The following is a 25,705-nucleotide window of genomic DNA, read 5'->3' as shown; positions in this document are numbered from 1 at the left end:
CACAGGAGAAGGGTGAAGGATTCAAGTCAGGCACAAATCTGAGCATGTACAAAGCCAGGGCTGTACGAAGCTGCACTGCTGTAATGAATACAACCAACAGCATAAGAAGAGTTTACAATATGAAATCAGACACGCTGTGCTCACAGGACAGAGAATTAAAATCGTTAATGCTTCTTGGTTGCTTTAGATGCTGGTGTAAAAGCTTGATAAAGAGGTTTTATTTCAGTAAGAGCTGAATCAGAGCACATAGAGAAGCACATGGAGAAGTGCAAGCTATTATTCCATAAAGTAATGACAGGGACACTCAGTTTGTTTATCCAGATCTGTTCTTTGCCCTAACTCACTCGCTCCTTGTCCCAAAGGTTTCTTGCTTAGTTTAGGAATTTCTGGGTAAATCATTTTCCAACTTTTGATGTCAAACACAACCCTTCTTGTTCATTATAAACCAGCATACTGACATCTGCTCTTACTTGTGCAAGGCTTTGTTGTTTGGTCAACTTTCATAGAATAAATCCCCAGAAAGAACTTCATAGAAACCCAGTTCTTAGGGATGGTGTAAAAGAAGGTCTGCTTATGGCCATGATGCTTTTTGAGAGGGCTAAGAGGTTACCTTTACCAAACTCTGACTTTAATCAGACTTAGATGTTGCCTAAATTGGATCCTCTCAGGCAGTCCTGCCCTCTGTTGCCATAGCAGTGAAGTATTTCAATTCATCTTATCTGGACCTTGCCTCCCTTAAGTCCTTTCATTTTTGGCAGGAGGAGCAGGGAAGTCCCTTGAGCTGTAAACATCCCAGAGGGATGCTCTCTTCTGCAGGTCATGCATCCCCAGCAAAGCCACAAGCACAGGGGACCGCTGGCTGAGCTAGAAAAACTCACTGGCTTGGAGGATGAAGATATGACTTGTGCCAGAAACATCCATTTTAAAATCCCCATGCAGAGGAGATAATTTCCATTCCACCTGAGACAAGATGGAGTTGGATTCCAGCAAATTTCCACCTTAATCAGGATCTAGCTGTGGGTCTAGATGGCTGTTGGTGCCCCAGCTGGTATCTGAACCTACCCAGTGTCTTTATAGGGGAGAATGAGACCTCAATAATGGCTGACAGGAGCAGGGAGGAGGCTTTATCTCCTCCGCTCTTCAGTGCCAGCTCTCTCTCTCACACACCATCCCCATTTGCACATCAGCTTTTAATATTTAATTGCAGCTTTGCCAAGGGACTTTGCCTCCTGTGCTGTAAAGAAGGGGAAGAGGAAGGCGTCAGAAGCGTGGTACTGAAGAGCCCCAAGGAGACTATCAAATGGCAGATCTCGGGTGGAGGAAAGCACTCTAGCATGTAAGTGATTTTACATAAAAACCCTCCCAGATCACAGAAGATGGAATGAATTAATACCAGAAAAATCCTTAGCAACTGGGGGATGCTGTGCTGATTGTGGGAACTTTTCAGGGTGGGCTGACAAGAGCATTTCCATCAACTGCCTGTACTGTATTTAAGGAAAAAGGGGGATATAAATGGAAAATCAAGGAACGGTTCCCTTGTAACAGGCTCGTTCTGCCACAAACTATATCCCTCGAGGACTTTTCACCTGGAATTGTTTAATGTTAGACACCACAGCAAAAAATGGGAAGCAACCCCTGGACTGTGGGAGGTGGGAGCTTGTGATCTAACAAATCTTTTTCTTCTCAAACATCATGGGAAGTGACCTGGAAAACAAAATAAAGGGAATTTCTAAAGCAACTAGTGACAAATATGTCCCCTTCCCTCTTGTCTTAATTTCAGCTCTCTTAAAGGCATGGGAGTGGAGGCAGCGATTCACAAATTTCTGTATGACACCCATATCTCCCAGAAAATCTGCCCCTCCTGACTCCATCTGGAAGTGGATGGGTGGACAGGTGGAGGCCAAATAGTCAGGCCAGTGCAATAGAAGTTGCTTATGAAACATATTTTGAAAGCAACATGGCTTTTAAAAGAAGTACTTTCAAAATCTTAAGTACAAGTATCTAACAATCCTGTAGTTCAAATGTCTGTGTCAGTAATTAAAGAGCAATTACATATAACTTATAGGTCCCTAGAGCTCTGTCTTAGTTCAGAAAATGAACCCCAGATGACCTAATGTACTTCCAAGTGTCAGATCAGTCATTGCAAATCCAATGCCTGAGACTTATGCTACGCATTTCTGAAGGCTGGAAAACAGGAACATTTTTGGCAGAAGAGCCCAAGAGGTGCTTAATTCTCCAGTTACTGCCTGAATTCAGATCTGGTTTGGGTCTGTGCAACATTGGAAACAGAAGAAAATTTTAACCAATGACACACATACAAAATTTTCATCAAATCATTTTTAAGCTATTTAAAGCTCAAGTTCATCTGGTTTTTATTCCCTCCCTGTTACAGAGATGAACTGAGCAATCTAAAAGAACAAAAAAAGTGGTAGGCAAAGGTGGAAAAGACCCGTTCCCTCCATTAGGGGTAGTTTAATTTAAATTGTGTCTTCTTTAACCCTGTTTTATTTTTTCAAAAGTGATTTTACATGATGAGGTTTGCAGATGTATCAGTGAAGACACCATTTGTTCCACAGCCTTTTACTGATGCACCAATCCCATGGGTGGAGATGAATGCAATAATTGTTGGCCTCTTTTCCCTGGATCTTCACATCCAGCACCATAACCTTTGCTCTCTCGCTTCGATGCCAGCAGACAGAGAATATGGAAAAAGCTGAGAAGCTGAGGCCAGCTCAGTCCTTGCCTTTTCTGTGCCATTCTCCAAGGAGCAATCCAGAGCACAGAGCAGTTGTGCTGAGAAAATCTGTGTCTGTTTCTGAACTGGTTGCCAGGTAGGCGGTTTGTCTATGGTTGCAGCTCACCTTAGATCTGGGGGGTTCCAGGATAGATTTTCTTTTTCCCACCTCCATGAAAAACAAATCGCACTCAGATAAGGTCTTTCCCAAGCACAGTGTCCCAGCACATCAGGTCTGAAGATGGAGGCAAGTACTTTCCTGCCATAACTGCTCTTAGCTATTATATATTACCAATGCATTGCTAAGTCTTGGAAGACAAACCCTGGTTTAAAAGCCAGACGCACTCAACAAACTTCCCCAAATACAACGACATGGAAGAATTTGCCCTTGACCCTAATGACAGGAGCATTCCCAGATAGATAACTGAAACTTTTAATCTTGATAGTCTGTAAGGTGCCACGAGGGAAACAAGCAAATGCTGGAGAGATAAGCTAATAGGGAAACAAGAGGGCTATGGGCATTTCATCCCCTCCTGGTTTCTCTCAACTGTCTCTAACCAAAATGCTCCAGGGAGAGACACATTTCAACCCAAGCCCTTTAAGGGCTAATTTCTCTTTTGGTTACAGCCCATAACTGAGATCAGACCACAGCATTGCCTAGAGTGAGACAAATAAGATTAGGAACAGAACCTGAGGTACATCTTCCTCAACATAAGAGTGACAGAGCAGCTGTCAAGACAGTCTCTTGAGCTTCCCTTTGGGACAGTTTAGTTCTGAATATCCCAAACTTGGCCAGTTTTCACTGTAAATAGTCATCTATCTGGCAGGGTCTTTACAGAAAGCTGAAAGGACACTTCCTACAGCAAGGAAGAGGAGGAAGGTGGCTTCTACAAAGGTCTCACTCATCATTGGTGTTATATTAGGTCAGATACTGACTTGATAAATCCCTTAACATTAGGTTAAAGCTGAATAAACAATGCATTGACCTTCTAGAAAGCCTGACTCCAGCTGCAAGCCATGTATCAGAAAACTGCAATGATACACCACATTCAGCCAATACACCCTCCCCCCCAGCACATCCTCTACCAGTGGGGAGATGGGTGCTCTGGGAACACGTCTCCATGGAGCTTGGCAGGAGAGGGGTCATGCTGGATCTAGCAGCACTGAAATGAACTAATCCATTAGACCTCAACCCAATCTGCTTGGGGGGTCGAAAGGTTCACATAGTCTCACTCTTCAAGGTTGCATTTGAAGTCTGTTGGATTTGGTATTTTCTAGAGAGTAGGGGAAGGTAGAAAGAGCCTGTCTGCTATATGGAAAAATACATTCCGGCTAAGAAGGGAATAAGGTGACATCTCCTGTCTTCTCTGCAGGTACCAGAGCATCCTGGACTGTGAAAGCAACATGTTGAAGCAGGACCATCCCAAGGTGAGAGCCAGAGGCTCAAAGCAGGTGGGACAGAGCATGTCCTAACAACATAATGCTCCAGTTCTTGTCAAAAACCTATGTTTTTTTTCAATATCTGATGCTGTTCTGGGGACATCTCAGGGTAGGTCATATTCAACCCCCTTTTAGAATGTACAGATGGACTGACATAGATAAGATGCTGCAGGATGGGAAGTAAGCTTCATATATAACATTCAGATTGCTCTGGAGTGATTAAATTGAAGGGAGTGACACTAATGGAAGATCGTCAAGAGGTGTAAGACCTGGCAAAGGATTTAGTACTGGTTAGAAAGCAAGGGAAGGATCCAGACTGAGGCGAAGACACACAAAGTCATCAAGGCACCCAGACAAACACACTGGCCTGACAGACATAACACTGAGGCATCTCTGCCCTCCTCCATCAGCAGCTGGAGGTTTTCGAGGTTGCTCCATGTATCTCAAATGACACTAACCATCTATCAAAGAACGTAGATACTTAGTGTAATTTCTGTTATCAAAGAACATAGATACTTAGTGTAATTTCTGTTATCTTACCCTAGAGTGCAGAAATCACTTTTTTTGTGCTTTTGACTGCAATGGGACTTAGACATCAAGTTCATGAGTAGATTTTTCTCACAACTGCATTTAAATGTCTACATTTCAACATCTTAAACTGAGTTCCCCCTTAACTAGAAGCTGTGAGTACTGTTCTCACATTATGACAAAGGTGCATCTCCCCCCTACCAGTGTCCTTTATAGCATATTTTGATTGCAGCCTCATTGGTAGAAGATGCAGATCTTGGCTCTGTGTTTGCACTATGGGTCCTGCTTTGTGATAAGGGCCTTTAACAACCTGGAGTAACGAAGATAAAATCACACACTGGAAGCCAGATGCTTGGACTTCATCCAGTTTCTCTGCTGAAGACAGGGTTGATTCCCACTGGTCAGAGAAAGCTGAATTGCACCTCATTACAAAAAGACAGAATCTGAAAAAAAATGTTTTCAGTCCAGTTTTTTAAGAAACTGGAGGTTTCCTATGAAATTACAGAGAGGGGAATTTCCTGATTGTTTGGAAACATAATTTTCTAGAGGAAAAGGATGAAGATGGGGATAAAAACAATGATCTAGGAGGGAAGATAACCATTGGTCATATTTTTACTACTTCAAGGTTTCCCTGCATGACCATGGACAGATCAGGAGGCTGCACTGGAAATAGGCATAACAGAAACTTCTTCCACATTTCAAAAAGGGCTGGAATTTAGATGTGTCCCTGGCATTTACTCCAGAGAACATAGAGCAGAAAGAGATGGGGCACTCTTTGGTCCCCAAAAGTCAACAGATGTAATGCTTGGATAGAAAAGCGGGAAATAAAGATTTCAGAAGCTATATTATTGAAGTTAGCAATGAGTCTATTTTGATGTTTGTTTTGGGTTTTTTAGCTCATGGAGAGAAGATATCTATCACAAATTAATGTCAGTCCAATGGGGAAGAATTATGCCTTTTCTCAAAGCCATCCCAGTGGTGTGTGCTCAAGCAAGTCCATGGAAGATCTTCCCTTCCCTAACATTAGTGCCCCAACAAGAAATCTCAAAGAACTCCTGACTATCTTTGACACTCCTAAAGCCACTCCACAGTGTAAGACTTTACCTTCGGCTTCAATGAACACACCATCTCCCAATGGCATTTTGAGGAAGAGGGAGGCTGATGCCAGAATGTTGACAACAATCCAATCCCCGAGCATGGACACCAAAGCCCATAAAGACCCATCCTTCCCTTCCTCTCTTCAGAGCATCCAGAGGAAGGCACAGAGGAGTCCTGTCACCATCAAATGGAAAGAGTCTACCACAAAGGTTAGTAGGTGTTCTTCTTAGGAAGCTCCTGGACATTTATTTAATTTGGGTGTCCAGAGTCATCCTTATAAATACTTGTGCTTCATGGCGGTACTTCATCATTCACTGACACAAATCCTTGGGCATGCGGGCTGCTCTGTGGAAGCCTGACTTTCTATGGAGGCAAGGAGGATCAGATGAAGCACTGTCCTTGGGGAGAACAGAGCAAACCCAAGGCTGGGTCAGGTCTACAGGAAGAGAAGTCCAAACCACACACAATATGTGGAGGCAACTTCAGGGCCTCTGGTGAAGATGCCTTCCCTGCACTGGGGCTTTGTGCAGTTCTTCTCTATTTATGGGCATTTACCTGCTTCCCCATTGTCATTCCCACACAGGAAGGGAAGCTGTCCTGCCACAAGCAGGCAATCATCTCCTCGGTGCTGGATACAGCTGATGACTCGACCACAGGCAAAAGCTGTGAGTTGGATTTATTTTGGTTACCATTCATCATTGCTATTCTACTGCCGGCTCTGTAGTTGCAACTGGGAAGAGTTTACTTGGTCCTTGCGCAAAGTTGTATTTCCCATGTAGTCCCATAGCAGAGACTGACAATTCTGGCTGGGGTTGGTGTGAGTACTGCAAGGTCTGGCCATGCAGGAGTGTGGCCAAGGATAGGAAGCACAGAAAGCAGATGACCCCACGACTGCAGCCTTCCAGCCCTGATCAGTCCCATTGTATGGAGCTGGCAAATCCCAGCACAGCTGGGATCTGGGCCAGTGATGAGTCCACAGAGCCATGCTGACTCTCCCTATGCTATTATCCCAGCATTTTAAAATAGCTGGTATTAAATACCGAGGCAAAAGCACATCCCTGTTTAGTTTGGGATGAGTAACATCTCCCTGCACCTCAGCCCTGAGAAAAGGAAAAAGGAGAGGTTCCTTTGTACCAAGCTAAGGAGTCTTGGCTGGGCTCCTTTTGAATTTGGCAGCAGTGGTGTGTTAGACACAGTAATCCTTGGCTTAAGAAACAGCATGTTAGTGATCCCTAATGATATGATATCATCGGGACTAAAGCAGGTAAAGGATATTTCAGGGCAACAGGTATCTGTGAAGAGCAAGGGATCCAAGCTGAAGCTTTGCATGGGAAAGGGTTGAATTTTACCAAACTTTGCTGTTTGATTTGGAGCAGGAAGAAACAGCTCTCGAAAAAATCCTATGACTGTATTTGAGACCAGTGGGCCCTCCTGCCTTCTTTGGGCCTGGATCAGGAATCCAGGGACCCCATATTCCATCTATCTATGATTTGTTCTCTTCCTTGTCTCTTACATAAGAAGGGAAATAATTTTAAAAAGATAAATCACATGCTGCCTGGATTTGGGACACTGTATTTAGTTACCTAACTGCATGGGAAAGAAGTGTCTTACATGAGCACACAGATAAAGGAAGAAGCTGAAGTTTCCACAGCACTGCTGTGATTATTTTAACGTCAAAGCACGTGAAGTTACCATGCTATCTTGCTAGACACTATCACAGTATTAGCTGCAGTGTGCCTTTTACAGCGCGAGGAACATCTTTTCCTCTGGCTGGCAAATGATGAATCATGACCTATTTTAGAGCCTTACACCACTCTCCAGCCCCTGACTCAAAGGCCTTGTAATAGGAAACACTTCGTGTTGGCTCTTCTTTTGGCAGGGCTAGGTTTTGTGTGATGTGGTGTCCTCTGGGGAGGCAATTGCAGCCAGGGAGCTGGGAGTATGACAGCTACCTCTGATGTAGGTGCTGGATTTGCTCAGCGACAGGAGTTGTAATGCTTCCTAAAAAAGTCCAGGAACCAGCTGTCCCATATCTCTTCTGGGACAAGACATGTCTTGGGTTATACCTTCACTTTTCTTGGTCTACTCATCATCACCCACAGCTCTTCCTCAAGGCTGATGAGGGGACACCTGCCCAATATAGTGACCTGAGATGGGGAAGGCAGTCTTGAACAGTTTGAAGCCACACAATGTTATAAGGTTAAGCACAGAGCATGTTCTCAGGTGTTGGATTCTGTGATACGGAGGATAACAGCTTGGCAGTGTTCAAAGCAGCTCTACTGACTGATATTTGGCTTACCAGCGAACACATGCCCATGCAACAGTTCAGACCCGAATAACTACACATGAATTCAAAGCACTGGTTGTTGTACCTCTTCCCAGACATGGCATCATCACCTCTGAGTCACTGCTGGAGTCCTGAGCATTGCTGAAATAGGAAGGCTGCTAGATCCCTTAGATAAGCCCATTCCCAGGCAGCTAAACCAGCGGGGCTACATCCCCCGCCATGCTGACAATATCAAATGATCCAGAGAAAGCTGCCAACAAAGACATTATCAAGTCACAAATTAAAGAGGTCCAAGCGGCTCTAGTTCACAATAATGAGATTAAACTGAGCACTGACTTACTTACACTGTAGAGCAAAATATTTCAAAGGAAGGAAGATGGCAAATCAAGGAACCTTTTTCCCGAAGGGAAATAGTTGAAAACTTGAGTGCTTTAATATTAAAAAGGAGAAGACACCAGTTAATTTGCTGCAGGTAGAGTCTCCTGAGTACTCTGGGTTTAAAAATTAACAACTTCTAGATAAATTTTGGCAATCAAAGAGAGGAAAATCACAGCCAAGAAAAAGAGCAGCATGCATGCAGGCATGCCATCCCCCCACCTACACACACACATATGCTTGTGCATGTATGTATTAATATAGCTCGTTTATTCAGTGTTTTCAGGTGAAGGGCACACAAGGATGTTACCTCAGTGCAGTGCAAAGATGAAACAGGAGCCTGACATGACTGCAAATTGCAGAGCACCCAGGCAGCCTCCAAAAGGCATTTAATTCCCTCCTCCCCCTTTCTATTTTGTATTCCTTTCGACCTCTACCCGCTGGGAATTTTCACAGCAAGGAGAGGAGGCGAAGGAGAGGGCTCCCCCATCCTGCGTGCAGGGAGACCCAAGCTCAGTTAAACGTCTGCTTGGTAGGGGATGGTTTCCTCTGCTCGCTGCAGCGCCCGTTCTTTCTCCTGCAAGGGGGTGCGGTGCCATCTAGCGACAACGAAACAGTCCCACTTCGGTCCCCTAATCGGTCTCTGAAAGGATGAAGCTGCACAGCACCCACCGGACACCAGGTCTCAGCCCCATCAGTGGAGCGAGGCTGTCACCTCTCAGTCATCTCTCCTTGGCCTTTCAGCCAGCATCCCCCCTTCTTCAGCGCCTTGCTCAACAGACGGGTTTGGAGAACATCACCAATGAACTGGAAAGATCTGAAAGGCAGCGGGAAAATGCTGATCTAAGATAAAAGGCTGTGCTTATGCTACAGACAGCTCTGAGCTCAAGGCAGCTCTGGCACTTGCAGTGATAGAGGCTTCTGCAGCCAAAATAATCCTTAAAAGCTCATTTCCCTTTCAGCAGTTGCCTTTCATGAGCACAAGTGGGAATTGAATGTCAGGACTTCTGTAAGTGTCCAACCTGTCCAGCTCTAAGTGCTTTGTGCCTCTGCAACTCAGCCTAGAGGGAAACTTAGAGTGTTTAACCATGAGATCCATCTGCCCCTCTGGCTACAGCACCTCACATCACAAACAGAAGGGGGAGAAGCAGGTGCTCCCCTTTCACCTCTCCCAACCCCTGTGACCGCCAGTCAGGGATGCTGGGATCACAGGCACCTTTTGGAGGGCTGACATGGGAGTGTGCAGCTGTTCTCAAGCAGTCATGGAGAGCAGGGGAGCAATTAGCCTCGGCTCATGCCTGGCGAAGCTCTGCTGGGCAGCAGCAATCAAAACAGGATAGTCCCTTCTAGCTGGCTTTTCCTGTGAGCCCTAGTCTCTACTCTCCCTCAATTTAACCTAAAGAGCCTATCCCCTCCTGAGCAGCTGCTACCCTCTTCTCTCAGCTCCCAGCAAGAGCCACCCCATCTTAGTCAAAGGCTGCTGATCTCTCCCTGTCACACTCTCAGCGCTTCTCAGAAAATCACAGTACACCACTGACAGGTTTTTTATTTCTATTTCCTGCTTTTTAATTAGTCACTGTCTTTTAGACAAAAGGGCAAAACCCTTCTCTTGGGAGCTGTGCAGAGCTGTCAGGTAGCTCAGGTGTTACAGGCTTGCAGGAGCAGTTCACAGGGCACTGATGGGAGACACAGATTGAAGTCACAACCCACAGCAGACCAGGTCCTCCACTTAAGGATGGAGACAGAGACAGTAGGAATGTGGACAGCCAGCCATGCATGCAGACAGACCACCACCCCTGTACACATACGTTGTATGTTGCAGCTAGACAGACAGACAGACAGGCAAATATATGTTGCAGATGAAGAGAGTTACATACATAACATGCATTATATACATACATGCATAAATACATGTTCCTGCTGGGCACATGCATGCTGCAAGGGCACACATGAATGCCCACCATGAGCTGCTGACTGAGCTGATATGCTCTGCCCTTCACCTCCTGCCTTTGTGTCCCTCCACCCATATGGAATAACTAAGATACCTCAGTCCCCAGCCTGCCACTGTGTTTGCTGACACCACCATCACCCAGTTCATGCTACCTGAATGGGCACACTTTTGTTGGCAGCCCCTGCCATGCCCAGCCCTCTGACTCTGGCTGGCGACCAAAGACCCGTCTATCACCCTCCTATCAAAATCCCTCACTGGCGGCTTCACATCATGGGATATACTCAGCACAGACCACCTCAGTCTGCAGCTCCTCAGCTGCTTAGTGCTGCCTCACTCACAGCCATCACCTACAATGTACGGTCTTCTCCTCAGCACCCAGCAGTAACAAGGGTGGGCTGTGTTTCCCACCACCCCCAGATAGTTAAATTTCAGCCCATTCTAATTTAACTCTTTTCTTCAATCCTCATTCATTGAAAGAAGCAAAAAAGAACATGGAGATCACTCTGGGAGGGGTGATGACCTTCCTAGGCACTAGGCTTAATGCAGGCAGCAAGGGACTTGTAATTCATAGCCTTGCAGGATGCTTAACCAAACTGGGCTATAGAAAAGAGGAGTCAGGCCCTTCTAGGAACCTTGTGGAAGCAGATGGTCATCTAGAGCTGGACGTAATGTGATGTGGTGTGAAGCTGGTGAAGAAAACTTGTCACATGCGGAACTGCAGCTTGGTTGGTGTATAGCATCCTCTCCAGGGGACTGGTGCCATGGGGAAACAAGATGGGTAGCAGCTTCTCCAAACATCCCTGTAAAACTCCAGAAACTGTAAAACCAGCAGCACTGAGCCGCTTGGCCCATTGGAGCAAAGATCACGGACCTTTGGGGACCGGGGTTATGCTTCATCTACTCAGCACAATGCTGCTGAGATCTTTATGTGACCAATGAGCTTGGCTGTAACGGAGATGTCCCTGTGCTGCACACTGTACAGACACATTGCAGAGAGGCTGAAAGACCTTAGGGAACTACCAGTACTTTGTATCTATCTCTGACTGTCAGTTGGGACACAGCAAAGCTAAGAAAGTTCCACACTGACAGATAAAATAGGATTTTTGCGAGACCCTCTGGTCCAGCACAGCTCACATCTGTGCATCTCTCCTTCATCACTGCAGTCCCACGGCCTGGGAAGGTACAAACAGGGTGTGACCAAGCATGGGTCTTTGTGGCCCTTGCCCTGGATTTGATCCTAAGCACCTCTGAGTGTTTTATCTCAGGTGATGGTGACCTGTGGTACGCACATAGCCAAACCTATATCTCCTTTCATTGCCATGTGGTGATTTACTCAAACATTCACTCTCTAAAGGTGTCAGAAAAGCAAACCAGCAAGAGAACATTTTGGGTACCTCAGCCATATAGCTCTCCCAGCCTGGTAAGTGTAGACTGTTAAAATAAGCCCCAGAGCCACTGGTGATGTCTGTATTTGTACATCAGCATGGCTAAGGCAGGGGCCCCAGCTTTGTACCAACCATTTATAGAAACAATAGCATGCACTGCTCAGCTGAGCTTTGAGAGCACTGAGAACCCTCTGGGGCTGAGTGTTTTATTGCTGTCCCTCTCCAAACACCACCCAGAACAGTTACCTGCAGCACCACATTGCTAACAGAGGGACTGCAGGGATGGGGGTGATTCCCGTCTGATCATAAAGCAGATAACTCAATCATCCATCTTGGTATACACGCTACCCATCACTTTCCTAACATATCTTTTTTCCATTCTTGGTTCTAAAATACTGGAACTGATGAGGAAATAGGGAACCAGAAAATGTAGCTAATACCTGACACCTGCCCAACTTTTCCCTTAGAACTTTAGCTTTAGAGGCAAAGGTAGCCTTGCTTGCAGGTCACACCCCGAGGACATGACAGTGAGTCAGGGAAATGCCTCTTCCCCATTGCACCACTGCCTGAAGCGTCCCCTGTCCTGTACTAGAGGTACATTGAATGAATAAGTTCTGAAAATATGCCAGGCGCCCAGACTTCCCCAGCCTCTGTGTAGTATTGCTAAAGCTCATGATTGACTCAGCCTGGTGGAAGAGCAATTTCACTCTTCCCAAAAATAGACCACGTACTTCATCCTCTCAACATAGCCCAGCACTCCCTGATAAAACCAGCTGTCAGAGACTACTGGGAGGCAGTGAACAGAACCGAGGGTGTGGGAGTGGAGCAGGGCTCCTCATAGGATACACTAAGGGCTGTCCGGCTGTGAGTTTCACATATATTTTCCACTGGGGCTGTCTACGGCGTGACACAGCTTTTGGGACTACTGAGACTTCCCTGTAAGTAATTTTGGGGTAGTTTAGAGCAGGGTGAACTGTTGTGTGAATATGAACCTCAGACTGATGCTAAAATGCAGGGCAAATTAGGATGTTTAGCGCCTCATCTTATGAAAGCTGTGTTGCAGCTCATGGAAAGCCATGGATTTTATTTTGTTGGCCTAGATCATGGTAAATCACACCCTCTACTGCAGAAGGTGCTGTCTCTGTATTCCATGGATGGTGGCTTCAGTTTGGTTCAGCATCATCATGTAGAGCACTTGGGCATGTTCACAGCAGAAACAGAGCATTGGGCATGCTCAAGGCAGAAACAGAGCATTGTACATGTGTGCTTTCTCCCTGTCAATATTCCTGTTAGGAATATTGAAATTCCTCGCTTTGGGGCTTAAACTCATAAGGCCAGACTTCAGTGTCTACTCTTTCCACCAGAAACAGGGTTATTTACCATGACTCTGGTCACCATGATCTGCAGTAGGGAAAATGATCTGTAAGGGATTTGGTTGAGCTGGAGGGTTGCTCAGGTGGAGGGGACATCTTCCAGATCCAAACCATGTTCAGGACTGATAGGCAGGAGGCATTAAAATGTGTACTGTTCAGAGGGAAATGAGCTTTGCTTCATTTTACAAACCTAGGGAACAGGAGGCAATGTAAGATTAGCTACAGAGGGAATTTCTTCCCCTCCTCTTCTGGTCTTCAGGGGGGGCTGAGAAACACATTTGTGACCCTGAGCCTGTTGGGTTAGCCTCATTCATATTACCATACCACTCCCTATTTGTGCTTATGTATGGAAAGTAACTCTATGCCATCCTGTAAGTCAGAGCAGAAAATGTCCTGTGTGTGCATTTATGTGTCTCTTATGCCTGATTTTCCACTTACTAAGGCCTTTTAGCTCTAAGGTCTGTGTCAGCAGAAAAGAGCCAGACTCCAGGTCCAGATCTTGGTGCTGCCCCTCAGTCACTGTGTGAAGAGCCTGATCCCAACAGCCTGAGTTGAAAGCAATATTTTTCTGGTCATGCATTCGGTGATGGTTAAGGTTTCCTTCTAAAGTACACATCCTGCTGATTGGCTGCTGTGAGAATAACAGAAATCTTTTAACTTCCCCCATTTCCCTCTAGGTTTCCAGTTTTCACCCACTAGATTCAGATTTTTATTAGAAAACAGGAATTTAGGGAAAAAGATGTGGAGTTGGTGTCTCAGGTACAGATATCACTTGACAAGAAGTGAAACATGAAAACCTATGTTCTTGTTCAGACAAAGTGAAGATAATCCACTCATGGCAATTAAGGGATCCAGCATGGGTGGAAATTCATAGGAACATCCTACAAAGGCTGATATCAGCCCTTGAATAGGTGCAGTATTTTGCAGAATACAAAAGTCTCTTTTAAGGTGGTAAACAGGCAAAGATGCCCTAGCTTGTTGCTAGGAGAATGAAAATCCTGTTTTGGTACTGGCAAAACACCCAGTTATGGGTCTGAACATGGTAGCAGGAATCTCTGCATTAAGTACTATACAACCTGGCATTTTACTTCTTTAAAGCCAACTGTTTCTCTCCTACCCAGTATTCTCACTGGCAATTTGCTCTATTCAGAAACAAATGGAAATGCAGGAGAAACTCAATAGCTACAAGTGGGTTGGGGTTTTCTCTTTAAAGGATACTGATAGATTTTTTTGGGCTGTGACTCTTTCTTCCAAAACAGTATTTTCTTGGCTGTCAGTGATAAAGAGCTGACAGCAGCATGGAAACACCGTGATAAGAATAGAAAGCAAAGGCACGGTCTCAACCGCTCCTCAGAACCGCATGGTATCCATGTAATGTCCCTGCGTAAACTCTATGGCATGGCAAAGAAATGCTTAAAGATGCATGCCACAGCCCTGATCCCAGCTGTGTTCTGCATCCCAGGCGGGATGCGTGGCTGGAGATGCTCACAAGGCTCATGCCTGCGCAGACATTCCCAAGGTGTCTCTTCACAGTGGTTAGAGAGGGCTTCCCTTAAAAGGTCTGGTATTTACGGCATGCCAAGAAACCCTCTCCCCAGATAGAGGTTATTCCACTGGGTAGTTGGGTGTTCCCTTGGGAAGGGGATTTTAGAGGGAGGGAAGCTGCTATCATGAATGGTCATCCTGCATTGTGGTGTGCAAAGGCTGAGATGCTGCTCTATAGGAGAAGGTAGAGCATGCAGAGGAGTTAGGGATGAAAATAGTTCTGCTGCCAGTCAGCATTCAGGGACAGGTGAAATAGAGAAACAGGGAAATAGAAACAGCTCTCATTAGACATCGGATGGGAGTGTTTATCACCATTCCACTGAAAAACCCCTGTGTAAATAACAGAGTTACTGGAGGGTATGAGAACAGTGCTGGCATGACCAGGGTGTGATACATGATCCCCAGCATGTCAGAGGGCAGTGCTGGATACTGAGATCACAGGGATACACAGCCCGGGAGAGTGATTTATTAAGCAACCTCTCAACCTTTATTAACCTTTTGCAAATAGCAGAGGAACACGGACAATGAGGCAATGCGGAGTGAATAGTCAGGATTACATCTGCCTTGTGTAGGCACTTGGTATCCCAAAAGCAGGGGAGCTGACCCAGGTGATGTCAAAGACCCTCTCTAAGGAAACACAGCCTCACATCAGTTGGCCCACTCGGGAAGTCCACGTCCCCAGCCAGCAATGCCACTCGCAGCTGTCTCTCAGCAGAGCTTCCTGGCATTTTTTGGTACCAGGAATAGAGTCCTCCACATTCCTAGATTTCTGCAAAGCCCAGAAATAGCCCCGAGCTGCCTTGGGGCAGATACTCAGCTCTGCCTGAGGCTATATTTTCCCAGCTCTTCTCAGGAGCTGTTTAAATTACCTGGGGGCTGTGATGTTGCTCCTGCAAAGGAAAGTCCAGTTGACAGTGAGGAGCCCAAAACATTTGCAGAAGTGACTAAAGATCATGAATCTCCAGTTTACAGGTGCTGGAAATTGTAGAGAGATCTGAACCTGAAACTCAAGTGCAGGAAGCAAGACACTCTTCAGTAGCCGCTTTTTCCTTCACCCCCTCCCATTTCAGATTTGAAAATTCAACTCTATACATGTGCAAAATTAAAATTGTTTGACTATAATTTAGCAGACAATTCCTAAAGCATGAAATGGCTTTTGAAACCTTATTTGCTTTTCAACACAAGTGGTGTTTAGTTACATTATGTTATTTTACTTACTTGTTTGGCACCTTCCTCTGATTCTGGCACTTTTCAGCCCATTTCCCACCCCAGAATTCATGTATTAGCTTTACGTGCCAGAGCTGCTCAAGTGATTGCAACATATGGCTTGCAGACAGTGCAAAATCTTTCTTAAACCCTTTCAAGAAATAATGATTTATAAAAAAATATAAATTACATAAATTTGTTTATAAATTTATAAATTTAATATAAATTTATAAATTACATAAATGTAAACATAACAAATATAAAAAAAACCACAAAAAATATGTGCATTGATCATTGTATGATCTATACCAGAGATACCCAGTCTCCAAATTAAGGAACTATTGTACATGATGCTGTACAAACCTATCTGAAAGGACTGGGTCTACTCATGAAAGCTGGGAATCAGGAAAAAAGTGTTGTTAAGTTGTATGATTTTGTTAGTTAGCTGTAATCATGGGCGTTTTTACAAGAGAGTTGGTTTGGAGAGCATATGAAAATCTCAGTTCTCACTTTTAAAGGTGAATTCCTAGCCCTTGCAGTTATAACAAAAAGTTAGCTTGGACCAAACCAGTCAAAAAACAGATGACTTCTTTGAAAAAAACAACAACCAACCAACCAAACATGTTTACAGTTGCCACTCTCTCACATAATTGGCCAATATATGGCAAAAAGAAAAAGCTTGAATTTCAAATCCTTGCTGTGCTTTGTAGAACTGAAAGTGAGAGAAAACACTGCAGTTTGCAAACAGAGCAAAGTGTGATCTGGGGGCCAGGAGGGAGTACCCATGAGGATAAGCAGGATTGTTTAGAGCATCACTGATCCTCAGTCTTTACTAGAAGTTGCCTGAAACTCCACTGATGTTCCCTCTTGCAGCCTTGTCCCATCTTTTTTCCCCTTCCTTTGGAAAAAATAGCACTTCACATTCTAACATGTGCTAAAGCCTCAAGAGTGTGTTATGAGGCCAATGAGAAAGAGCTAGACATGCTCCCCTCTCCCCAAACCCTCACCCTCCCAGGACTACCCTTCCCCTCATACCCTTCACTGCAGCATCTCTGGACCATTCACCCTTCCAGCAGCCTCCAAACCAGGGCAACAGGGAGCCTTTCCCACTTCCCACACCACCTTCAGCATTCACCTCCTCCAACAGAGCTTCCCCATGGAGCAGAGCTGCCGGCACAGGGGTTGGGGCAGAGATTTAAACCTCTCCCTGCTGACTGAGCACCCCCAATGGGCTGCCAGGCTCCCAGATTAAGCAGCAGTACTGGTTTCCCAGCCAGCTTTTATGGGTGCTTACCCACCCATGCAAATTCCCTCAGCCCAGCTGTGGAGAGATGCTGGCATTTAGGAGCCCCTTTTGTCAGGGGACTGATACTCTGGGAGACAAAGCTGGGAGGAGAATGGGGTAGGTGTGATTTAGCACATGTAGCTCTCACATGCAGCAACAGAGGCTCTTAGAAGTGGGGTTCCCATCGATAGGGACCCAGCTTCAAGAAGGAGCAGAGAGTTACTGAGGTTTCATCAACATGCATGCCAGGGACACGCAGGTGGGATTGGGCACCCATGTCCAGCCACACAGCCTTAAGTCAGTGGACTAATTGGGTAGTAGTGACCACGCAATTAGAAGTAACCCATGACCATTCCAGGCAGGGAGGAATAGCAGAAATGGCTCCAAATTCCCAAGAAACAACAGCCCAGGGCATGACAAACACGGGAGAATTTTCATTTCCGTCACCCTGGTAGTCAGAGTCTCTTTCACAATGTGAAGAAATTGCTGCTTTTCTGCCCTGATTTTCCCAGTGCTAAAAGCTCCAGGGTATGGGTCTCTTTGTTCCCATTGGCCTTTGAGTATCGGCCTTTGGGTCCTGCACTATGGGATGTGCCATAGTGGCTCTCTGTACCCAAGCCACGGCACAGACAAGGAGTGAGACCATAACACACATGTGCTCCATGGCACAGAACATGCGAGGTCCAGCAGCCACCATGGCAAGCCCAGAGCTGACCTTCAGAGGAGCAGTGACAGACAGGCACTGAGCAGATGAAGGAGGATGCTGGATTTGGCTGTCTGTAATGGGATGCTCACTGGAGCATTGGTCCGTTTGATGAGCAATGGATAGAGAAGGGTCCCTGGCACAACTTATACCACTGGGTTATCCCTTTCCCTCTGGCTTGTGCTAGCCTTGTGTGAGCCCCAGCAGCTCTCAGGCCCCATTACACAAGCTGCAGTGGGGTGCACAGGGTGACACAAAGGGCTTTGCTTAGCAGCTGTGTTTGCTCAGGGCGGCTGATTTTGGGAGCAAAGCCGATGACATGTGGTTGGCCAGGCGACCCAGGAGACTGGTGCTGAGCTTGCAGCTTCCTTTTTTAATAGGTGACTCAGGCGCTCAGTAGCTCACTGGGGTTTGTGGTGGGAGCCAGGCTGCGAAGGAGTAGCGGCAGAGGTGGTGGACACCAACAGGTGGGTAGCATTGTTTCTCTCTAGGATAAAGCTGTTTAAGTAGAAAGCAGAGCAAGCTGGAGCTGATGTGTTAGTGGTGAGATAGGGTTTTCTCAGGGGAAGAGGTTTTGTCGGTGATTTGTTTTCCGCTTGTTGGGAGTTGGCTGTCAGATGTAACATGATCACAGTGCAGGAGACCTATAATACTATCTTTAGCACAAGATAGAGCAGATGAGTGATTTATGGGCAATAATGACAAGGAAATGAGTGAATTTTTAGTTGAATATTTAAGAGTCTCTTTCCCCGTTGCCTTGCCTCATCCCCCTGTGTCTAGAAAGATCAGTGGGTACAAATGAATATGTGAAATGATTTTCCCCCATTAGGCATTTCCAGGTCCCGCAGCCCTCCCTGTCTGCCTGGGGTGCAGCCTGTGGGACAGAGAGGCTGTAAACTGAGCCCAAGCTGCACATACATGGGGTGGGGCAAGGGAAGAGCTAAAGAAACCCCAACAGCTGCTCCCTACGGACAGTCCTAACATTTCAGCCCCCCATATGAAATGTGCAGATTCATCTGGCGCCAGACGCTGGTGTGAAATACATTTTCCAGGCAAACCCCAGCAGGGAGGAGCATTGCCCATGTCCTTCCCTTAGGGAGCAGCACCATCGGCCACGGTGCCAGCCGCTGGGTGGGACGGGACGAGGCGGTCCTCAGGAGCTCTTTTCTTCTATTTTAGCTCACTGCGGATGCTTTAATGCTTGGAGTATCAGGTTTAAAATCCCTGGGGCCACAGTCAGTGCTAGTCAATCAGCGCTGAGCGGGATGCATCACTCAGCACTGGAATGGATGCTAAATGTGCCAGTGGCGCCCTTTTGCTCTTCAAGGCAGAAACATGGAGCCCGGCACAGGTCTCGAACTGGACTTTCATGCCACCCATCTCATATACAACAAATAGCACCCTAAGCCCGGTCTGCATAACATACTTTGACTTTGCTTTAGCATCCCTAGCTGGGAAGTTCCCCTGCTCCCTTCCTCCTGAGGATGCTATGCAGTGGCACCAGGTTCACAACCCTTGAGATGTCCTAGGTGCCGCTTGAACGCCATCAGCTGAACACATGTGACAGCTCAGCTTTCTCGTTAGTAGAATGAACTGCTGTTCTTTGAGCTTATCTATAATTAGCAATTTAGAGGGTGGCAGCAGCCTGTTTTCTCAGGGAGAGCTGCATGGAGCCACCAGACATTCCACAAGTGTAGAGTCAGCCCGGTGGGTTTGAGCAGCCCCTATCTAAGGCAGGCAGTTTTGTGGGAAGTGATAAGCAAGCAGAGGGCTGTGCATAGCCTGTGAACTGCAAAAATGTCATAAAGGAGAAGCAGAGAGGGGGGAAAAGAAAACAAAGGCAGTGATAAGGGGAAAGCTTCAACAAAAGCCTTGTATCTAATTATAGCCATCATTAAAACAGAAGCCCTGTGGCCTTTCATCCATGGAAGGTGATGGGTGAAGGATTAGGCAGCACTGAGGCTATGCTATTTTCCACTGCATGGGCTGGAAATCTTTCTTCTGCTGTATTATTCTTTCTTAGCTGGAGGGGCACATTGCTCTTCTCTGTGCAGCATCCCAACCCAAGGGCCCATGGGCCAATACAAATTATATCAGCTCAGTGGTAATACCCATAGCCTGGGGTAGGTGTAGACCATTAAATGTCACCAGCCCAGCTCTAGGACATGAGGATGCTTTTGTTAAGCACTTAGCACCAAAAGACTTAAGCACAGCAATGCTCTGTCAGCCTAGGCAAGGTCCCTGCCTTGCAGTGAAGGGTGAAGGGCTCCCATCACCTAGTTGTATTTTTTAAGAGTTTTTTAGCTTGGCCATTCCCTTGCAAAGGGCTTGTGTTCATTTTACCAGCCAGAAAGGCTGCAAGTCTGTGCTTGGTTTTCTTTCTGCTTTAAAGCTAGCAAGGCTGAGTCTCCCCAGCTCTCCCCATTGCTCTTATTGGGGGGCTTAGCCAAACCTCATAACTTTGTAAAGAAGAAAGCTTCTGCTTTCCAGATTGTTGGACCCCTTTTGCCTCCCCAGCAATGTAGATAAAAAGAGATAACCAGACAATATTTTTCAAAGCTCTCTTCAAAGCTTTCTGTAGCAAATTCAGCACAGGCTTTAATGCTCTCCTCACAGTGCACAGCCACAATAAGGAAAGACCATGCAGGTCAAAGGACGTGAGCCTGCCCCTCTGCTCTCAGGAGACCTCACTTGGAGTATTGTGTACAGTTCTGGTGTTCTCAACATAAAAAGGACATGGAACTGCTGGAACAAGTCCAGAGGAGGGCCACGAGGATGATCAGGGGACTGGAGCACCTCCCGTATGAAGACAGGCTGAGAAAGTTGGGGCTGTTCAGCCTAGAGAAGAGAAGGCTGCATGGAGACCTCATAGCAGCCTTCCAGTATCTGAAGGGGGCCTACAAGGATGCTGGAGAGGGACTCTTCACTAGGGACTGTAGTGATAGGACAAGGGGTAACAGGTTAAAACTTAAACAGGGGAAGTTTAGATTGGATATAAGGAGGAAATTCTTTACTGTGAGGGTGGTGAGGCACTGGAATGGGTTGCCCAGGGGAGTTGTGAATGCTCCATCCCTGGAGGTGTTCAAGGCCAGGTTGGACAGAGCTTTGGGTGACATGGTTTAGTGTGAGGTGTCCCTGCCCATGACAGGGGGGTTGGAACTAGATGATCTTAAGGTCCTTTCCAACCCTAACTATTCTATGATTCTAAACCCAAGGTACCTTCACTGGCAGTTTCCATTTTTACAGAGTAGACCCCTTCAGATGAGTGCCTCGAGCCCTCAGATGAAGGGAGAAGCCCACTGCAGCAGATAGAAGGGATTGTGTTAGCAGATATTGGCACCAGCTGCTGTAAAAGCAGTACCTCAGTGATGCCTTAACTGTCTCCTCCTCAATTCCAGGGTTCATCTCAAAAAAAATCATGGATCTCATAAAATATTTGGGTCTCTTGAACACAGTGGGGAAAAACTGATGCACAGGGTGGTTGTAACCTCAGTCTATCTTAAGATGCACCATATCTACCTTAGCAGTGCCATTGTCTCCACTGGCTGTAGATGGATAGTCTCTTTTGACTCAGTGTTTGAGCTGTGGACAGCAGAAGTCAGGAAGAGAGGTCCCATATCTGCATCGTGACTTAGCAAGAAAAGGCACTAAGGAAATATCTTCTCCTGTTTCTTCCCCTGGTGCCCTAGTGACCTCTGGCAGAACTGGGCAGCTAAATCTGTATTGCATCCCACTGCTTCCTCTTGTATCCAGCCCCAGTTCTGCATCAAAATGCCCATGCATCTGCAGGAGCAGCTGGAACCAAGGACAAAAGAAATTTGGAGTTTGGCACCTTCCAACAGCATGTTGGCCTGGGTCTGACAAGCTCACTGGCCCTCTGCTCTTGTCTTCATGGCTTTTGGTGCATGTTTGTCCCTGTAGGAAATGGTATTTCATTTGAAGCACCAGTTTCTGGAATCCTGTTAGGGTATAACAGTAGCTGTTGTCACATTAAGATAAATCTCCCTCAGTATTTTAGAGGAAAACCTGGAAATCTGAACTCAAAATGCAGAAATCAAAAGAAAAACAGTCATTAAGTTTGATATTTACAACCTTCATTATTTGGACACTGAGATTTGAGAGCAAAGAACACTAGAATTGCTGCACTGTTTCTAATGTGCACATATTAAAAAGTACATCAGCCCTTTCCTGGCTGTGGAATAGCTGGATTTGTGGAGAGAGAGTCCATTGTTCAAACAGAAAGCATTGCAAATACCAAACTAAATCCAAATGAGGCAGTGCAAGCCAGCAGATAAAAGGAGAAACTTCTCATGTTTTTATAGAGGTAAAAGAGGAATTACAGCCCTGACTAGTCTGGAGAACTAAGATGCATCACACAGGTGTAGAGCTCTATACACATCTGTGATGGGAGGATCATCCAAAAATGTGTGACTGCTCAAACCATCCAGTCGCTCTGTGTACCCCTCAGGAGGTCTGCCTGATCACCTCCTCCCAGAGTAGCCATTTCTCCATTAACCAGATAAGGCACATCTTCAGCTGTAGTTATCTCCATGGGTTGCATCTGAACAAAAGTAGGAGGAACACTGTATGTCTTAGAATACCTCAGCAATGTCATGCTGGGTCCTAGTGGGGGCCCCACAGCAGCTGGTACAGCTTAAAATATTAGATCTCTAAACTAAAAGGAGGTTTCAGTCTGTTGGCACTGCCAAAGACCCCCTGCTAGATCCTTGAGCAGGTCTCATTGCCTCTTCATATCTCTGTTCCCTGAAATGAGCTCCCAGGGAAGGGGTAAAAATAGATGGATATAGCTGCTTGTGAGGCACACTGATAAGACAGTGGGGCAGCCAGTGGACAAAAAAAAAGTAGGAATTGATTCACACAGACCATGTGTAGCTCCTTCATATACTCCAAGTTGCTCATTTTGGTGATGGCCTTGTCCATGCAGGACATGGGATGCAGGAATGCGTGCAGGCCGCGTGCCCCACTGGCAGGATGGAGAGATCAGGTCATTGCCCAATGTGTTACTCTCACCCAGGATCAAAGTCCAATTCAGCTATGAAAAACGTGGAAATGTCCACATTTTCTTCCTGATCCAGGAGGGTACGATGTTAAATTTTGGAGGACCAGGGTGGGGGCTGCTGGGGGAATTGGTGTGGAGATGTTGGAGGCACCTGGCAGAGCCCTTGGTAAGTGATGCTCATGGTCCAGGCTTCGCGTCTTTGGCACAGAGCTCACCATGTGCGTCTGTCCCTGTTTCAGACGAGAGGACGTGGTCATTTTTAGGCACACCAGACAACACCAGCCGCGTACTTCACCAAGGACGAGGGAGGTCCTCTGCACCCTCCGTGAAGGAGCTGTCGGCTCTCTATCTCTCCCAGACAGCTGCTGCTGCTGCTCACACCGACAGCCCCAGAGAGCCGGTAAGCACCACGCGCCACTGCCGCCATCCTCCCCTCTCACAAATCACCAGTGGCATCCGAACAATGTCCTGTCCCAGCAAGTGGTTGTAAGAGGGTGAGAGAGAACATGTCTGGTGTCGTAAATCTGGAGAAACACAGCATCTGGGTTGCCAAAAATGACCAGCTTTCCCTCGTCATTTGCAAACATTGTATACGTGTTATCAGAGGTGCTGATAGAAATGTATAGGACGTATACATCCAGGTCTTCACATATAAATACCTGAACTGACCACCTACATTCATTTTAAAATAATAGGTGACTCCTTGTCCCCCCTCAAATAAAGAGCAACAAAAATACTTGCACTGTATTTATGATTTAAGTGACATGGTTAGTGGTGGACTTAGCAATAACAGTTGGACACCATGATCTTAAAGGTCTTTTCCAACCTAGCTGATTTTATGATGTTATGATTTATGATAAGCTGCATATATATAGACACACACATATGTAGGCACACATGTACATGTAGCAAACACACACAAATGTCTACGTCCACTAGCCCATCCAAACAGTTTATTAATACATAAGATTTCCACATTATTTGCATGTATATATTTACACACTCACATCCATGGAAGAAATATTCAACACAGGGCAGCATATACATCTCCATGCTATACCCATTCCAGCACACACACATACTTATGTCCATATATGTCCCACTCAGGCATAACTTCACAGTGCAACTTCCTTTTGTTTCTGTTTATAGCTCTTGTTCTGGGATCCAGGGATTTAATCACCCCCTCCAGGCTGATCATTGGATCATAATAATTCACATTATAAGGGTTATGAGACACTGAGCTACATTTTTCCCATTTTGCCAGCTCCACTAACGATACAGGAGTAACATGGGATGTGATTTCACGTCAGGACCTTTCCTGCAGGCACATCCATGCTCCCTCCCACTCAATCTCTTGCAGCGTTCCTGACCAGAGATGCAGTCTCTCGAGCACATATCATGGCTCTGGACTGGAGGAGTCCAGACTAAAGCAGTCCCAGTTGAAAACAAATGAGTGGAGACTGTAATGGGAAAATTACAACTGGTTAGAAGCCTAAGGAAAAAAAAAAGCTGTGTCAAAACAAAGAATTACACAATCCATAAAGCAATTACAAATGTAGATTGGTTTTATTTTTATAATATTGGAGTATAAACAAAAATATGGGCTAAATCAAACTTTGGAGAAATCAGTGCTTGCATTGTTCAACACCCCCCCCCAGTCTGAACAAATGTGTTTGGGGTTTTGTTTGTTGGCTGAGCCTTTTGGAAAGAAATATTTCCCATCAATTTGGAATAAGATTGGTTTTCCCAACAGCACAGGACTGCCAGAGAACCAGAAAGAAAACACTCACCTGTAATGGTTTTCAGGTCTCTGTAGCTGACATATACACATATATATAATAAATATATATATACACACACATATATATATACAGATAACTTGTCTCCCTATGCAGTTTGATGGCATTTCTCCTCATGTCTTTTCCAGAGTACTGTGAAGGACAACTCCAATCACCCTCCCCACACACAGAGAAAAAGCAAGGTAAGAAATGTTAAAGATAAGCACCGTTATCTAACCAAATATTTGTGGACTGCAGTGAGGTGTGATTTAAATCCCCATACAAGGCAGTGAGGAGTGCTTTCATACTGAATATAGCTACCAGCTGCTCTGTCGCTCTTTCCCACGTTCAGAAGCAATGCAAAAGCAATCCCAAAAAAGCGCATTCAAAGTTATGTTGTCTCACGTGAAATATTTGCATTTTACATTTGCTGCAAAACATGCTGATTTTGGTATTCTGGGAGGTGTTTTTTACTAATGTTCAATACTTATTTTTAGCTGGAACAATCCGCATGTAACAGAGTGAAATAACACCGTGCGCTATTGCTTTGAGCAACAACTAATAATATTCCAGGCATAACTCTACAGACGTAATTCCACAGGCATGACAAGGGTCAGCAGATTTGTTTACTGAAAGGAAAGCCACCAGGATTACAGTCTCTTTTAGATAATGATTATAGGCCTGGGCTACCTTCCCTTTGCACAAATGCCAAGCCAGGCAGGTTGTAGGTATTCAGTTCAGCTCCCAGGCTTCCCAAGCTAAGGAGGTGGTAAAAAAAAAATGCAGAAAGTGAGGCTCAAAGGTAGGCTGAACAACCACAATTCACCCCATCGTGACTGCACGCTCTGTTCACTTCTGCACCAGCACTGCTATGGATTTCAGCTGAGCTCAGGAGGACTAAGTCTAAACAGGTGTAACTTTTGCTGGCCCCCAGCTACAGGTGTTACTCTAACTTCTGGTTCCTCAGCCTTGCTTTTTCCTCCTATCAGCACAGAAT

At 45.8% G+C, this 25,705-nt stretch overlaps 1 protein-coding gene across 1 annotated transcript; it reads left to right on the top strand.

The window, feature by feature from the left end:
* Positions 1–1,119: 1,119 nt before the first annotated feature.
* On the top strand, positions 1,120–25,474 carry LOC130593268 (uncharacterized). Its single transcript, XM_057398294.1, has 7 exons — positions 1,120–1,336; positions 2,695–2,831; positions 4,108–4,162; positions 5,599–6,009; positions 6,384–6,465; positions 23,170–23,330; positions 24,858–25,474. The coding sequence occupies exons 2-7, from the start codon at positions 2,704–2,706 to the stop codon at positions 24,999–25,001; spliced, it is 981 nt and encodes a 326-aa protein (XP_057254277.1). The 5' UTR covers positions 1,120–1,336; positions 2,695–2,703; the 3' UTR covers positions 25,002–25,474.
* The last annotated feature ends 231 nt before the right edge of the window (positions 25,475–25,705 follow it).

This window comes from Pezoporus wallicus, unplaced genomic scaffold, assembly GCF_028554395.1.
Source record: "Pezoporus wallicus isolate ANWC-B61680 ecotype Strahan unplaced genomic scaffold, APGP_CSIRO_Pwel_v1 contig_7237, whole genome shotgun sequence".
NCBI classification, from domain to species: Eukaryota; Metazoa; Chordata; class Aves; order Psittaciformes; family Psittacidae; genus Pezoporus; species Pezoporus wallicus.
This window is presented reverse-complemented; position numbering and strand designations above follow the sequence as displayed.

What these genes read in the sequence shown, in the direction of transcription:
- LOC130593268 (XM_057398294.1), top strand. Translation starts at nt 2,704, where the DNA reads ATGGAAAAAGCTGAGAAGCTGAGGCCAGCTCAGTCCTTGCCTTTTCTG. An exon ending in GTTTCTGAACTGGTTGCCAG is followed by an intron (nt 2,832 to 4,107) that starts GTAGGCGGTTTG and finishes TCTTCTCTGCAG; the next exon opens with GTACCAGAGCATCCTGGACT. An exon ending in TGAAGCAGGACCATCCCAAG is followed by an intron (nt 4,163 to 5,598) that starts GTGAGAGCCAGA and finishes TGGGTTTTTTAG; the next exon opens with CTCATGGAGAGAAGATATCT.